The 18,225-nt window shown below is 34.1% G+C and overlaps 1 protein-coding gene across 1 annotated transcript in view; it reads right to left on the bottom strand.

The window, feature by feature from the left end:
* The window catches only part of CDC73 (cell division cycle 73), a 157,628-nt gene that overhangs the window by 21,877 nt on the left and 117,526 nt on the right, over positions 1–18,225 (bottom strand). Inside the window, exons 11-13 of the mRNA XM_044675861.1 lie at positions 9,888–9,945; positions 2,623–2,658; positions 1,293–1,380 (exon numbers count right to left, since the gene is read on the bottom strand). Coding sequence (XP_044531796.1) covers positions 1,293–1,380; positions 2,623–2,658; positions 9,888–9,945 — 182 coding nt within the window. The remainder of the gene's footprint in view (positions 1–1,292; positions 1,381–2,622; positions 2,659–9,887; positions 9,946–18,225) is intronic.

Below are 18,225 nucleotides of genomic sequence, written 5' to 3'. Positions count from 1 at the left end.
ATTACTATCATTTCCATTTCATGGATAAGGAAACTGAAGCTGAGTGAGTTTAAGTGACTTGCCCAGGATGACCCAGTTAGTAAGTGGACCCAGCCAGATTTGAGTTCAGGTCTTTCTGGCTTCATGTAAAACAGTCTTTCTCAAAGTGTCACCTACCTGCCTCTAAGTAGGTAGCACCACTTAGCTCCCAGGATAAGATCAAATGTTTAAAACAAACAAAAAAAAAAGAAGAAAAAGAAAAGATACCCTAATGTAGGGATTCTTAACATACATGAGAGAATGTGTGTGTGTGTGTGTGTGTGTGTACGTACACACACTACATACATTCATAATGATTTTATATCAATATTCACTATGACTGGTTTTATTTGAAATTCTATGTATTTCAACTTATGCATTTAAAAATAACATTGAGAAGTGGTCCCATACTACCAAAAGGGTTAATGACACAAAAACGGTTAAGAATCCTTTTCCTAGTATGTAAAATTTACAAAAATAATATTTATACACAAAACCTTAAAAATAGAGCACTTAGCAAATTTACTATGTGACAATATGACAATTTGAATTCTATTATTGGTCCTTCCACTAACTATACTGGAATAGATTTTGTTTACATTTAAATTTCTCTGCTCTGTTTCACATTCACCATATTATGTTTCCTTACTCTTCTAACAGTTAAAGATGCAAAATGCACCTCAATGTCAAAACTTCATAAAAATAAGAAAAACTATACACTATTTCATGTAATTAGGTGGCAGCAGTGTACAGGAAATAAAGTCAGAAAGATTCTTCCCACTCCACCACTCCCACCACCCTCACTTAAAATCTGATCTTAGGCACTTACTAGCTATGTGATCTGGGGTAAATCACTTAACCCTGTTCGTCTCAGTTTCCTTCATCTGTAAAATCAATTGGAGAAGGCCATGGCAAATTTGCTATTAATACTACTTATCCAAGAAAACCCCAAATGGGGTCACAAGAGTTGGACATAACTGAAACAACCACATATAGTATTTCAAAAAACTAATCTTAAGATTCTTGATATAAGTATGTTACTGACCTCATATAATATTATGACAAGCATTTTAAAGACTCTAAACAAGTTGTATTTAATTATTTTTAAAGTCTCCAGTCATAAAAACCTTATTAACTATCATTCTAAATGATATGTCTACATTATAGTACAAATAAAAAACTAAATCAACAATACTGCTGTCAGTAATGCCTTCTGAATGTCACTTTTAAATGTGAAGATAATCTTCTGAAAAATAAGTTCATCAACAACTTACTTTAGGTCTTGGAGTAGATCTTTTGCATTAAGCATAGTTATTAAAGATGTGGTAGCTGCTGGAATAATGATAATGGGTGTTCGAGATCCTAGAATTGAGAAGAGGTAACAAAGTGTTTTTAATAAGAAGAAATGAAAATTAAAACAGATATTAAGTGTCACCTCATCCCAAATGCCAAAGAAAAAAACAATAGCCCATTGTTAAAGAGACTAGGAAGATAGTTTATAGAACTAGAAACATCACAAAGTTGTTCACATTCTGACCCATTGTGCTATCAAGTATATGCCTCAATAATTTTCAAGACAGAAGAAAATACTCCATATATGCTAAAATATTCCTAGACACGTTACAGTAAACAACAAAATTACAGTAAACAAAAAAATTCCAAAGCCAATACAAAATTAAAACTCCCTGGAAATAGAAGACATAGGGCGGTGGTTCCCAAACTTTTTTGGCCTACTGCCCCCTTTCCAGAAAATATTACTTAGCCCCCTGGAAATTAATTTTTTTTAATTTTAATAGCAATTAATAGGAAAGATAAATGTACCTATGGCCATCACCACGCCCCTGGATCATTGCAGCACCCACCAGGAGGTGGTAGTGCCCACTTTGGGAATCACTGACATAGGGGAAAAGTTGGCCAAACCGAGGCATAAGAATATAGTAGAGAATTACTATAGAGTAATGAAGAATTCTGAGAGGATTTATATGAACTAATGAAAACTGAGTGGAACTAGAATATACATAATGATTATAGAAGTGTTATAGAAAATTAAAAGATACCATATATCAAAGGCACTAGTCAATTCTTTGGAATATAGTCAGTTATTTCTAGCAGAGAAGTGGTAGACTATGAATGAATAAGGAAATGTTAAATGCTGTGTTAGTTGTGCTCACTATACTACAAGTCTCATCGCAGGAAAGAAGAAACTAAGAATGGGGAATTATTGGGAAATTATAATATTAAAAACGCATTAAAAAATGTTTTAGGGGCAGCTAGGTAGCTCAGTGGATTAAGAGCCAGGCCTAGAGATGGGAGGTCCTAGGTTCAAATCTGGCCTCAGACACTTCCCAGCTGTGTGACCCTGGGCAAGTCACTTGACCCCCATTGCCTACCCTTAACCACTCTTCTGCCTTGGAGCCAATACTTTGTATTGACTCCAAGACAGAAGGTAAGGGTTTAAAAAAAATATAAAAAAAATTGTTTTAAAATAATTGAGATGATAACCATTTACATTTAATAAATTTTCTTCCCTTACTGAAAGTCCTTTTATCAATACTATTTACATTTATTTGGGAGGAAAAAATTTAAAATTCTATAGGCACTTACCTTTTTTCTGGTTCGGAGGAGGTCTTGCCTGAGAAACTGTATATGAGAAGAAATCACATTATTTGGAAAGTTTTTAAAAAATTAATTACTTTTACAAATTAAGAGTCTAAAAATACAAAATCATAAAAATAAGACCAGTGTAACAACAGCATAGTGGAGAATATATGAGATTCGCTTTAATGGTTAATGAATTATCATTTTATTTTTTTTCACAAACTACGCCAAAATCCCAAAGTACTAGGAATAGCCTCTGGTCAAAAGTTATTAAATCGTAACAGATGATTTTATATAGTTTTCTCTTAATCTATTCATAAGGAAAAGCTTCAAAACATTATTAGTTTTATAATAGAAATATTAGGTTTTGGCTACTTTTGAACGTAGATATCAACAGAAAAAGAATTATGAATCTTAAGGAAACTTAAGGAAACATAGGAACTGGGGCAGCTAGGTGAACCAGGCCTAGAGATGGGAGGTCATAGGTTCAAATCTGTTCTCTGACACTTCCCAGCTATGTGACCCCAGGCAACTCACGGAACTATAATTGTCTAGATTTTACCAATCTTTTGCCCTAGAATTGATTTTTGATTGTATGGGATTGATTAGCTAATATCATTAATATGATGTATTCAATAAAATGTTCTTCATTCAACCTAACAAAATAAGAGGCAATAAAAAAAAAAAAAACATCACTTCAATTAAATTACCAAAAAACCAAAAAATTATTTTATGGAGCTAAAAAAATAATAACATAATTTATTTGGAAGAACAAAAGGTAATGAATAGAATTAATGAAAAACAAAAAGTAAAGGAAGAACATATAGCAGTAGCAGATCTTAAACTTATTATGTGATATATATCAAAGCTAACTGGTACTGTCTAAGAAATAAAATGGTGGATCAGGAGAATGAAGTAGATATACAATACACAGTAGTAAATACTAGCATAACCCTGTGTTTGATAAATGTAAAGATTTAAGATTTCAAGATAAGAATTCAACTACCACTCCAATGCAACTATCAACAATTTGGAAATAGGTCTTGATCAATGACAAATGTTAAAACCAGAGGAAATGCGCATCGGCAATGGGGGGTGGGGGTGAAGGGGAAAGTATGAGCATGAATCATGTAACCATGTTAACTTTTCTAAAAAATAAAAATTATTAAATGAAAAAAAAGATAAGAATTCACTGTTTAGTAAAAAGAGTTGGGAAAACTGGAAAACTTTGGCAGAAATTAGGTACAGACCAATATCTTACATCATTTACCAAAATATGGTCAAAATGAATATATAACCTAGAATTAAAAGGAGATATCACAAGTAAATTATAAAAGCATGGAATATATTACCTATCAAATTCATGGATAGGAGACAAAAATATGAATAAACAAGAGAATGTAAAATGTAAATTGGGTCATTCTGATTACAATAAATTAGAAGGCTTTTCTACAAATAAAACAAAGATAGTCAAGATGAGAAAGAAAGCCTGAAATTGGGGGGAAATATTCTAATTTATCTAATAAAGGGCTTATAACTAAAATAGAACTTAGTCAAAAATAAGTCTGATAAATGGTTAAAGAATATAAACAAGCAATTTTCAGATGAAGCAATCAAAGATATCTAGTGGTCATATAAAAATATTCTCTAAATCATTATTGATTAGAGAACTACAATGGAGATATCATATCTCATACTTATCAGATTGGCTAAAATGATAGAAGGGGTAAATGATAAATTCTGGAGGGGATGTAGAAACATGAGGGCACTAATATACCATTAGCAGAACTGTGAACTAATTCAAACATTCTGGAGGACAATCTGGAATTATGCCCATAGTTATAATAAAACTGTGTTTACCCCCTGACGCAGCAATACCACTATTAGGTTTATTTCCCAATATGTTCTCGAATACAACTTATTCAGCCATTCTACTTGAGAGCTAGAAACTGAGGGGATGCCTCTCAATTAGAGTGGCTGAATAAGTTGTGCTGCAGTTACTTACCCTTTTACACACACACACACACGCACGCACGCACGCACGCACGCACGCACACTATCCTTCTCTAATACAGAATTGGAAGGGAAGAAGGTAAAAGAACATCTTGGAACTCAAGTGCAACAAATATATTTTAAAAAATAAATACATTTATATCTTCAAGACAGAATAGACACAAAGCAAACAAGAAATACATATTTAAATTGGTAGCTAGATGATAAAACTCTTTAAGAGCAACTTATCAGGTAATTTTGTTATTGTTAATAATCAAATGGACAAGATTTAGTTTCAAGCAGTTTTAAATTACTGGCCAAAAGAAAATATGCATTATCTGTAAGTTTCATTTACCTATGCCAACTATCTACTATTAATGGAAAATTGAAGCCATCCCTTCTTATACTTCATTAGCTTCCACCTAGTCAGGCTTTCATTACCTCATGCCCTGATTACTCCAGCAGTCTCTAGTTTCTTTTCCCTCTCTAATCCATTTTGCCTACTACCACAAGATTAATTTTATTCAAGAACACACTCTTATTATTTCCCTACTCAGATTCAATCACTAGCTCACCAACCAATGCCTCCTAAAAGCTCATATTTTCTATCATGATTCTATACCCAGGCTATAAACTACAGAAAAAGTGAATTAGACTGAGAGGCAGAAACACATGTCTGAATCCTAACGTTACCTGAGTGAATGTAGATCAAGACTCAATTTTATAAATTTAATAATTGTATTCTGTGAAAGTTATGATAATATTTATACTACTTTATAAAGCTTTCAATAATTATCAGATGAGAAAATATATGTAAATGTTTAATATGGTATCACATGAATCTTAGTTGCCATTATTACTTCCTATGCTTCACTTAAACTATTCTACTCATGTAACACCCAATATCTATGTTACCCTTCAAAATTATACTCATATTATCATAGATTTAGAATTGAAAGGGACCCTAGATATTGTCTTTTCCTACCTTTTCATTAAATAGATGATGAAACTCATGTAGTGACAGGAGCAGACAATGAATTCAGATCCTCAGACTCAAAAGTCAAGTGTCCTGCTAGTCCCTCCTTACCACCACATTCCAGTTCCTTTTTTTTAAAATTGCCTTCCATTTACATTTCATATCTTGAGTATATGGTTTCTTTCAGCATGTTATATCTCTCTTATTAGAATGTAAGTTCCCTAAGGGTAAAACTGGTATATGGCATTTCTTTCGTCAAGAATTTAGCACTGCATATTTAGCACATTGTAATTGTTTAATATATATGTGTTAACTAAGTGCTTCTCAATTCCATCCCATCCCATTGTAACCACTCAACCTATTTTTTTTAAGGGCCAGATCAAATGATATTATCCAACAATTAATGTTCAATGAATTCTCCAAATTTCTAGAGTTTATAATTTATCTCACTGTAGCCACAATCACTGAATACGCAGAAAAGAAAGTGTTCAGCAGTCACTAGAAACATTAAATAGTACATTATAAATAGATATAGTTTATTAGTGGAAATGACCTTAACTAATATATACTATCATCTCCTTTTCTGATATCACCATACAGAACATAAGGTTTTACCCTCTGACTTGTAGTTGAAACCTTATTGTCTTCCATGACCAGAATGTGTTTTCTTTTAAGAGCAAGGACTACCCCTAGTTTGCTTTCTATATCTCAGAGCTTAAGCACAATGTTTTTATTCCATATATGATATATATGTAAAACTTACTCAACTACATTACAAATTCACATTTCATGTATTCAATTCCACAGTTCCTCTCTGAATTAAATTTATTTCAACAATTATTTATTAAGCACACTTATTATGTACATTAATATACAAAATGTGGGAGATGCAAATAAATTAGTAAAGCATCTGTCACATGGCATGGATGCAAAAGAGAAGAGGGTCTAAGATAGATACTGGACCTAAATTTTCACTAGTATATGGAACTCCAGATGAGGAAATGCCCTCCACTCTTGCAGCCTGGCACCTTTTTTAGAAAATTTTAATATTACAAAGTTGTCTACAGTCCAGAAAGGTTAAGTGAATGGCTCAGGGTCACAAACACAGTAAAGCAAGACTTGAACATCAGTTTTTCAGCCTCTAAAGGCAAGCTTAAGGGATAGAATATGTGAAAGAGACAGAATATTTTACTCTTGTATAAAATTATCATAATAGTCTTATATTTAGGATCTGAAGGAATTAAATTCTATGTGATAAATGAAACTAGACAGCCCAAAGATGGTGAAAGGGGAGATAAATGTAGAAAACAATTGACAAAAATGGCAGTAAAAGAAAGGGGGGAAAAAAAACAACTAGATAAGAATGAGAACTGCAAAGAGAACAGAGAATCAGCCCTCCACAATGAAAGAAATAAAGGACAAGTCAAAATAAAAAGAATAGAAGACAACTAAAATTAGAAGGGAAGCAACAATTTGGGAAAAAATCTTTATAACAAAAACCTCTAACAAAAGTCTAATTATACAACTTTATAAGGAGTTAAATTAATTATACAAAAAAATCAAGCCATTCCCCAATTGATAAGTGGACAAAGGACATGAATTGACAATTTTCAGATAAAGAAATCAAAACTATCAAAAAGCACATGAAAAAATGTTTTAAATCTTTCATAATTAGAGAAATGCAATCAAAACAATTCTGAGGTACCACCTCATACCTGGCAGATTGGCTAATATGACAACAAAGGAAAATAATAAATGTTGGAGGGGATGTGGCAAAATTGGGACATTAATGCACTGCTGGTGGAGTTGTGAATTGATCCAACCATTCTGTATGGCAATTTGGAACTATTCCCCAAAGGGCTTTAAAAGACTGCTTGCTCTTTGATCCAGCCTTACCACTGCTGGGATTATACCCCAAAGAGATAATAAGGAAAAAGATTTCTACAAAAATAGTTATAGCCAGCTCTTTGTGGTGGCAAAAAAAAAAAAAAAAAAAAAAAAAAAAAAAATAGAAAATGAGGCCCTTCAATTGGGGAATGGATAAAAAAAATTATGGTATCTGTTGGTGATGGAATGCTACTGTGCTCAAAGGAATAATGAACTGAAGGAATTCCATGTGAACTGAAATGACCTCCAGGAATTGATGCAGAGTGAAAGGAGCAGAACCAGGAGAACCTTATACACAGAGACAGACTAGCTATGGCACAACTGAATGTAATGGACTTCTCCACTAGCAGCAATGCAATGATCCAGGACAGTTCTGAAGGACTTCTGAGAAAGAACATTACCCACATCCAGAGAAAGAACTGTGGGAGTAGAAACAAAGAAGAAAAGCATCTGCTTGATCACATTCTTCAATGGGGATATGATTGGGGATGTAGACTACAATCACTCTAGTGCAAATATTAATAATATGAAATAGGTCTTGTTCAATGATACACATAAAAAAGCCCAATGGAATTGCTTGTTGGCTATGGGAGAGAGCGGGAGAAGGGGAGGGAAAGAACATGAATCATGTAACCATGGGAAAATACTCTAAATTAATTAAATAAATAGACTTAGAAAAAAATTTTTAAAGAATAAAAGACAGTGGCATTTAAGAAATGCAGTATGGAAGGAAAACAAAGTATGTGGGATTTAACATAAAAGATACAAAAGAAAAAAATGAGAAGAAAAAAAAGAAAAGGAATGCGGGGGGAAGGGGGGCGCCTAGAGAAGGTAATTTATAAATAAGTAGGTAGATGGTCAAAGCAGTCAAACATAAATACAGATAATTTTGCTCTTTTTTATTGCCCAGTCCACTTTTGATAAGTTAGAGCCAGAAAGATGTTTTGACTTACTTGAATGGCAATTTTAAAATTTCCCCCCAAAAGGGACCTGAATTATATTACCCTGCAATTCATCTAGTTTATGCAGATGTTTAAAAAACATCAAATATCTTTAAATATCAATGGGTATTTTTATGTTCACTAAACCTGGCTAAAGGGAATGATAGACTCTAAACTCAATTCCAGTATGATCTTTTTCATGATGCTCAGTCATAGTAACTATTATATACTTATAAACCCTGTGGCATAGCATACTTACATAAGTTTAAATATGAATTTTTGAATGACTATTTCTACTTCTTTTATATTTTTGTGTGAAATGCAAGCTTATTCTCAAAAACTCTTAGGAGATGAGCAGAAAGGATATTAGAGCATTCCTATATTAAAAACTAGAAGTAAATTCTGACACAGAATTGCTTTCTAAATATATCTTAATATTTATTATTTGACAACATTAAATTCAATTCAATATTCAATCCAACCAGTGGAATTTTTTTTATAAAAGTAGAATAAAGGGTTATCCCTGCTAATTCAGAAACAATGATCCTCCATGTAACTCCTGATCTAAAGGTTGCTACTTAAAAGTAAGAGATAAAGCCATTATAGTAAAAGTTTTTTAATCAGGGAAAGGGGGGAGGGGAACTTTTCCTATAAAAGCATGATTTAGAAAATGTTTACCACTACATGAAAAAGCCTTAAAGTAAAGCTACATAAGAACTAATGTTTTATTTTTATTTTTAAAACCCTTACCTTCCATCTTAGAATCAATACTGTGCATTGGTTCCAAGGCAAGAAGAACATTAAGAGTTAGGCAATGGGTTTTAAAAAAAAAAAAAAAAAAAAAAACACCTGACCACAGCTAGGAAGTATTTAAATCCAGATTTGAACACAGGACCTCCTATCTCCGATTCTTGCTTTCAATCTACTGAGCCACCTCACTGCCACCAGAGCTTTTTTTTTTTTTAAAAATCTATGCCCGAGATACATTTTTTTGCCCTTCTTAAAAATGAAAAACAATTTTCTAAAAAATTTATGTCTAAGTCAAGTTTCAAAAATATCATTCCACAAACTTTTAAACCATATCTGGTAATACTGCAAATGTGTTCATGCATCAATGGCACATTTTTTTTTTGAAGGATAAAGTAAAGAAACCTTTAAGTTATGTTTAACCTGTAATACCATTAACCAAAGCACTAAGTGAAGAAAAGAAATTACCTTTAAATAAATTACAAGGCAAGTGTTCACTTGGGAGATTTATATACCAAGATAAATATAAACAGTCCAGTATGCATCATTTTTTTAAGGTTCTATTGCTTTTATGAAAAATACATGAGGACAGAATACAAACCTAAGTTCTCTCTTTATGTGTCCTTAAGTGACCATAAGAAGAAAATATAATTTTAACTTTTTCAAGTCATTTGATATAATTTTAGGGCTATTTATTTTAAAATATGGTAATTTTAAAATAATTTCACCTGGTCTTGGTACTGGCTGTGCAGCTGGAGTTTGAGTCTTACGAGCTGAAGCACCCTCCTTTAAAAAAAGCAGAAACAAAAGTCAATTAAAGATAATTAAAAAACATTCCAACATTTTAAAAAATGTTTAATGGGTGGAAATCTCTAAGGGTAAAAATACCCTTACTACATGTGATCTCAGCCACAAAGCCAAGAAGTGATAATACCCTTCTTTGTATTTAATTAAAATATCTTTTATTCTTGCTCTTGTTGCTACAAACATTTATGTTAGAAATGAAAAGAGATATAAAGTCAAAGAATTCTCATATTTTCTGTTGTTGTAGATTATCTATCCTCCTATTTCTCCCTTGTACAAAGGGCCCTGGTATTAGCATTCCCTTATCCTGAGCCAGGTCACAGGTGACCTGTCTGCCCTTGCCAACTGGGCTACTCAGGACCTCCAAAAAGGTTTATGTTATCACAAAAAGCAAGAACAAACAACATGGAGCATTCTGGTCCAGAAGTATACTTATAGCAACACATGATTACTACCAAAGGTGTCAGAATCCATTTCCAGCAACAGTTTCAGGGAAAGTGTTCTCATACCATCCTAGTATTCAAAAAATCAGACCTAGGTTATTGTTGGAGAGACTTTTTCTTCAGAAAGGCAAGTTATTCAATCACGTCAACTGTACTAAAATCTCCAGGTACTTTCCAGGCTGCTGACAGAACTGTCACCTTTGACCTGACTCAAGCCAGTTTGATCCATTAACACTGGTATCTTTGCTATTTCTAAAACAAGACACTCCATTTCCTGACTCAAGAAATTTTTCATAGGTTGACTCCATGGGTGTAATGCTTTCTGGACCTCAGTTTCCTTATTTATAAAAATGAAAGGATTGGTTGAAAAGACAGCTAAAGGCCTTTTCAACTCTCAAATCAGGCTATGATCTATCAATGATCGAATTTGATTCTCAAATAAGGAATTATTGTCTTCATTTTACATTAGAGGAAACAGGCTTTGAGAAGTGAAATATATTATCTATGACCAGAAAGTTAGTTAAGCACTTGAAATGAGATATGGATTGTGTTCTTCCTTAACTACATCTTGTCATTATATCTCAATGTGCAATTAAAAGTCATTTTCTTTTAAATCTTTTTAAACAGTCTTGTACATCATTCAAGCTTTTAAGCTTTTTTTAAAGCCAAAAAGTGAACCAGCCAACCAACCAAACAAACAAACAAACAAAAAACTGGGAAGATATGCTAACTGGTGGAAAAAAATTGCTTTCTTCTTCACTAAAGTCAGAAAGAAACCTCATAATTTCTTCCAAGATTTCAAGAAAATTTTTTTTAAAGTACAAAAAAAAAATCCTTGAATAAAATAAGAGAAATACTAGATTGGCAATTGCAAACAGGCAGAAGACAGAGCAGAACACAGAACACCTGGTATTTGAACACTATTTATGGGTATAGTATTGTTGTTTTACAGAGAAATAGGTGATGTCGGTTTCAGAAAACAAAATATACAACTTCTTTTTAAAACTGTTGATAAGTGTGGTATTAAGTGATTTAAACTCCCCTGAATCATAGTGTGTTTTGGCTGAAAAAAGCATACCTAATTCATGTGTTAGCTAAAGTTAAGGCTGCTAATCAAAATACGAATATTCATCAACAAACTAATTTAGTCACAAAATCAAGCAGTTTGGAAAAAAAAGTACATCACAAAAGATTACTTGAGTAATATTGGAACAATAAAATTTTATTTGGACATCAAATTTCCTGTTTATTTCTGATCTTTTCTTTACAAATACTTGGAAATCTTCTATTTTGTTAAATGCTCATACTTTTCCCTGGAAGTATATAGTCAGTTTTGATGGTTAGGTGATCCTTAAGTTGTAGGTCCAATTCTCTTGCCTTTCTGAATATCATATTCCAAGCCTTACAGTCCTTTAATGTGGAGGGTACCAGATCCTGTGTAATCCTGATTGGTGTTCCTTGATATCTGAATTGCCTCTTTCTGACTTCTTGTAATGTTTTCTCTTTGGGTTGGAAGCTCTTAAATTTGGCAATTACATTCCTGGGGGTTGTCTTTTGAGGATTTAATGTAGAGGGTGATCTATGGATTCTTTCAATGTCTATTTTGCCCTCTTGTTAAAGAATATCAGGGCAATTTTCTTGGATAATTTCCTGTAGCATGATGTCAAGGTTTCTGTTTATTTCCAGGTTTTCAGGTAAGCCTATGATTCTCAAATTGTCTCTCCTGAACCTGTTTTCCAAGTTAACCATCTTCTCAATATCTCAATATTTCATGTTTCCTTCTAATTTGTCATTCTTTTGACTTTGCTTTATTAATTCTTGCTATCTTGTGAGATCATTAGCTTCTACTTGACTAATTCTAGTTTTTAAAGACTGGTTTTCAGCTACGATCTTTTGATTTTCCTTTTTGACTTGGTCTATCCTGTGTTTCATGGATTCCTTCTAGTCTTCAATTTGCTTATCATTTTATCTGATTTCTGGGCTTCTTTTTCCAAGTGGCAGATTCTGCCTTTTAAACTGTTATTTTCCTTTTTGAACTATTTCCCAGTTTCTTTTATCTTTCTCATATGGTTCATCATCTCAAATCTGAGGTCTTCAAGAGCTTTTTGACCAATTTCCTTTTTTGGGGGGTGGGGGGTGGGGGTGGTTGGCTGTGTTTGCTGGTTTGTGATCCTCTTCTGTCTTCTCTGTAGTCTAGAGTTTTCCTCCAGAGAAATTATCCAAGGTCAGAGGCTTTTTCTTGTTTTTTGTTTTTTTGATAGTTGTAGATTGTAGTTCTTGAGTGTTGGTGGCCATTGCTTTGTTAGTTTTTTCTTTCCCTCCCAGCCAGAAGTCTCAGTGAGGAGGATGGGCTCTCTGTGTATCAAGCTACAGAGTGGTTTTTTGTCCTGAGGCTATTTTTCAGTCTCCACTGTGTCTGCTATGTGCATCCCCTCTCTGCCCTATCTCTGTGCCCAATCTCCACATTCCTCAGCCTCTGGGGTCTCAAGTCTCACTGCTCTCTGGGGTAAGTCTGTGGTGTTCTCAGCCAGCCCCAACAACCTAGTGATTATCCCACGCTCACTCTGACTCTTGATCTGGCGCCATAGGTAGAGTGGGGGTGGGATGATCAGCTCACACTTTGGTAGGAGTAATTTTATCCCCTTATAGCATGAAAATGCCTAAACCCTGCCTACCTTCAAGGCTGCACCCTTTGAATAAGTCCCTTCACTCATATGATTTTGGTTTTTGTCTTTTTGATGTGTTTTATATAGGTAGGTGGTGAGGAGAAGAAGTCCCTTGCTTTTACTCTGCAGCCATTTTAAACCAGAAGTGAACAATAAAATTTTTAAATGAGTCTGTTAAGTATAGATGTATTTTACTATGAAGGTTATATTTAGTTAAAACATAATTTAACATCAAACTATAGATCACTTGGGAGTAACAAACTAATAAACAATGTAAGAATAAAAGCAATAACTTCTAATTGCTCAGTACTACTGTTTTAAGGTTGACTTTATTGTTAAATATTTGGACATTCAGTATTCAATTAGATCAGTCACAACAGTCTGCACACTTATATTCCAGCACAGCAAAATTAGATTTCCTATTACTACCTTACTAGTGTTTGAAGAATCCTCAATTTTAGCAAGTAACTTTTAGCAAAATTATAATCACAAAGAGTTGTTCAAAATAATATTCAATATTCAAATTCCTCTAAGAATATTTAGATTTAATATTGTATATATTGGAGAGGTAGTTGGAAAGGGGGTGAGATTTAGAAACAAATCAAAAAACTCTTTACTACCTATAGGCATTATAGGATACAATCTTGCACCTTGATACAGGCATATAAAATCAACTATTATGTATAACACATAAATATACTAATTTCAAAGTATATTATAACAAAACCAGAAAGTCTTAAACTTTAAAATCATCATGGCTATAATAAATACTAGAAATAAAAGTGTTTTATTACAACTGCAAACTTAAACATTTACGCTTAGACAAGAAAATAAGATTTCTTTTTCTTCCTCCAATCCTTACAGTTTATTCCTTCTAGTTCTTTAGTCATTTTCTGTTGAATTCATTTTCTACATGTCATCAGAAGCAATGATAGAATGATGTAGTTTTACAGTCTGATATTTAACATCAATATTCTTCCTTGCATTGTGAATTTTAATGTTTTTAATCAAATTAGTTTCTGTTAAACTTTTATTTTTGTTCTTAAAAAATATTTTACCATCTTTACAAATAAAGGATCACTCAAATACAGCATTTACTTTCTATTATAAAAAAAACATAACTTGTGGGGAGTAAAACCAGTAGCCTATGCTAATCATATAGATGTTGCTTTTTTAAAGGATTTCAAGTCACTTAAGTTACTATAGGCAAACTCTTTAACTTCCCTAACCTACTCCCTTCACCATCTCAGCTGCATAGGCGAAAAGGCAACTTGTCAACACCAACCAGAAGTGTTACAGTTCTATGATCATGATTCTAAAATCTCTAATCTAAATATAGTCTCCTATACTTGACTTCCTCTCTAAGTTTGTTGCTGTTCAGTTGTGTCTGACTTTGTGACCCCATGGACCATGCCACTACTATCCATAGCGTTTTCTTAGCAAGGATACTAGGGAGCTTTACCATTTCCTTCTCCAGTGAATTAAGGCAAACAAAAGTTAAGTGACTTACCTGGGTTCACACAGCTACCAAGTGTATGAGACTAGATTTGAACTCAATCTTCATGACTCCAGGTCTGGTACTCTTTCCACTGAGCCATCTGGTTGCCCACTCTAAGTTTACTGTGTGTTCCAACCTTTACCTCCACAGTCTCTCTGACCCTCTATACTTTCCCAGACCATAAAAATCTATTCCACCTTCACTGTAATCAGTTAAAAATATTATACTCTATTCCTTATTCTCCTTAACTCTGCCAAGGACGGTCCCAAGCCCGGCTGAAAAAGGAGGAGGGTTGGGTGTGGGGCGAGCAACCTCACCCCGTAAAAAGTCTCACTTGCTACAGAAATGGCAACCTCATTAAACCAACAAAACCAACTGTCACCTAGTCTGGAAGATTGCTTTCCAACAGAGTCCATGACGTTGCCAGACAAACACTGAGCTGGAATCCACCAGGGAGGAGGAAAGTCGGAAGGCCAAAACAGACCTGGCGAAGATCTGCCGAAAATGAAACAAAGGCCGTCGGAATGACATGGGCCCAGCTGGGGGAAGTTGCCCAGAAGAGAGTCCGTTGGCGTGAGATGGTTGCGGCCCTATGCTCCTCAGGGAGCAGGCAGGAATAACACACACACCTTATTCTCCTTTCCCTTGCCTTCTTACCAAACCCCAAACTAGACTGATTGTTCTTCAATTATTTCTTGAGTGATGCTGAATGGAACTGGACAAAGTCAGGCAACTCAGATGAGTGGACCTGCTAGAAATTTCTTATAAAATATTCACTGGAACCTAAAAGCAGCAAAGGAAATCTTTTTATTGCTCCTTAGTTGAATCCCTGTCCATTCCTGGCAGCAGTAGTTCCACTAATCTCAAAAATAATGCTTCAAGAAATGATATTTCCTGAAATATTTTGTTATCTTCTGTTGTAATATTCATAATAAATCTTTACAAAAAGACAACAATGGAAATAACTTCAGTTTAGGTATCAACAATGGTTGAAAAGGCTGAAGGAATAAAAAATATTTTCTGGAGTAGTACTCTGAAACTAAGTGACTATAAGACAAAGATAGGAAAAGTTATGTCATTGGAAAACATATAAGAAAACACGATTTGGAAAAAATAAATGAAAAAACAATTATTTATAAACAATATAGAAGTCTAACATCCTAAGATCATGAATTTTTCTTCAAGAAATGAATTAGTACCAAATAATATCCCTCACCATCCAAATTAAACTGATTAAATAATAAAAGAAGAGACTCATTTGTAAAAGTTATTCCTAAATTAGCTATGTAAAATAAGACTACCTATTTGTCAGAACAAGGATCAAAAGTAGTACAAAACTAGACTAATGAGAAAACTATGTGGCATGCAATTCAAACTATTCACTCCTAAACTATTTAAACAAATAAAAGTTCACAACAAGAACAACAAAAAAGCCCTGGAAATGCCTCAGTAAACACTTGGCTTGCTTGTCAAGCTGAGAAATGGTGACCAAAAGTAAAGTCAATTTAGAAAACAAACTATTTTGTAACAACTGACAAAGGATGACATATGATTATGGACAATTATGATTATAATCAGTGTCATTATTATTTATGTTGTCAATTTTCCTTAACAAAAGCATAGCTTTGGGATCAAATGAGAGAACTGTAAAGCATTCAGCACACTGCCTGGCACATAGTTAGCATTATATAAATGCTAGCTTTATTATTATTATTACCAAAGGCATAGAACAGATATCAGATTTTTATTAATATTTTATTTCTACTTTAAAAAGGACATTAAAAGAAAATCATATCAAGCTATATGCCTATTTCTCTAACTATGTAAAACGTTTATAAGTCATTTATACATTCCTAGAAGGCATCCTTGATAATGATTAGAAATAAGAGAAATAAGTAGGCTTTAGCAAGTGATATTCAACAATGAACCACATTTTTATCACTTCACAATTGACAGATTACCACCACAAAAAGAGCTGTTATAAATAGTTTTGTACAAATTGGTCCCTTACCCTTTTTCTCCCTTTTTGTGATATAGACCAGCTAGTGGTATTTGCTGGATCAAAGGGTATGCACATTTTTATGTCCCTTTGGGCATATTTCCAAATTGCTCTCCAGAATGGTTGGATCAGTTCACAACAACCAACAATGCATTAGTGTCCCAATTTTTGTGTGCTGTTTTTTTTTTTTTTGGGGGGGGGGGGGGGGGTGTTTGATGTGGTGGAGCCAAAAAATTACTCCTATTCAAACATCGAAATTATTCAACGTTTGGGGCAGCTCCGTAGCTCAGTGGACATAGAGAGGCAGGCCTGGAGAGGGAGATCCTGGATTCAAATGTGGCCTCAGACACTTCCTACTTGTGTAACTCTTGGCAAGTCACTTTAACCCTCCACTGCCTGGCCCTTACTACTCTTCTGGCTTGGAATCAATACTTAGTATAAAATTAAGATATAAGTTATGCGTTTAAAAAATATTTAACATTCCTTCAAATATATAACAGAACCAATCAACCAAAACAAACATTTATTAAGCACCAGATGCATAACCAGGTCCTACTCCATAACGTAAGAATACTGGGTCAAAAGTGGAACTGTCATGCTAGGATTAAAATTCTCTGGAGACTATATTAATTTATAATAGTAATTATAATACTATAATATATTATTAAAATATAATATTTATAATAGATAGTGAAAGCAGGTTGGAGGGAATAAAAGCACATAATCACATGGCCAGTTGCCTAGCTTATTTGAGTTTGCCCCTCTCCTCATGTATCTATTGGCTAGCAAAGAGACTAACACAGCTGCCTTACCAGGCAAGTCCAAAGAGGGCTGTGCTGCTTCCTCTATTCCCAACTCATAACACTAGTGATGTAACTCCCTCCTCTGAGTCTCCAAGGCAGAAGAGACCTGACTTCAGTCTGGGTAAGTCAGAGGTTAGTCCACCAAATGCCAGGAATCATTTGGGAGGAGAGACAAGAATCTTCTGAAATACCAGGGTGCCACAAGGCCTCTTGTATCCTCCCATAGTACGCATGTATGTCCAATCAAGGGGTCAGGCTGAGATTGAAATGGATTTTCAAAATTTTCTTTTTTTTTTTTTAATTTAAACATTTATTAATAATCGTTTTTAACATGGTTACATGATTCATGCTCCTACTTTCCCCTTCACTCCCCCACCCATGGCCGACGCACATTTCCACTGGTTTTGTCATGTGTCCTTGATCAAGACCTATTTCCAAATTGTTGGTGGTTGCATTGGTGTGGTAGTTTCGAGTCCACATCCCCAATCATGTCCACCCCGACCCATGCGTTCAAGCAGTTGCTTTTCTTATATGTTTCCTCTCCTGCAGTTCTTCCTCTGAATGTGGGTAGCATCTTTACCATAAATCCCTCAGAATTGTCCTGGGTCATTGCATTGTTGCTGGTACAAAAGTCCATTACATTTGATTTTACCACAGTATATCAGTCTCTGTGTACAATGTTCTTCTGGCTCTGCTCCGTTCGCTCTGCATCAGTTCCTGGAGGTCTCTCCAGTTCGTCTGGAACGTCTCCAGTTTATTTTTCCTTTTAGCACAATAGTATTCCATCACCCGCATATACCACAGTTTGTTCAGCCATTCTCCAATTGAAGGACATACCCTCCTTTTCCAGTTT

Source organism: Gracilinanus agilis, chromosome 4, assembly GCF_016433145.1.
Source record: "Gracilinanus agilis isolate LMUSP501 chromosome 4, AgileGrace, whole genome shotgun sequence".
Classification (NCBI taxonomy): Eukaryota; Metazoa; Chordata; class Mammalia; order Didelphimorphia; family Didelphidae; genus Gracilinanus; species Gracilinanus agilis.
Note: the sequence above shows the minus strand (reverse complement) of the source record. Positions and strands in the feature narration are given on the sequence as shown.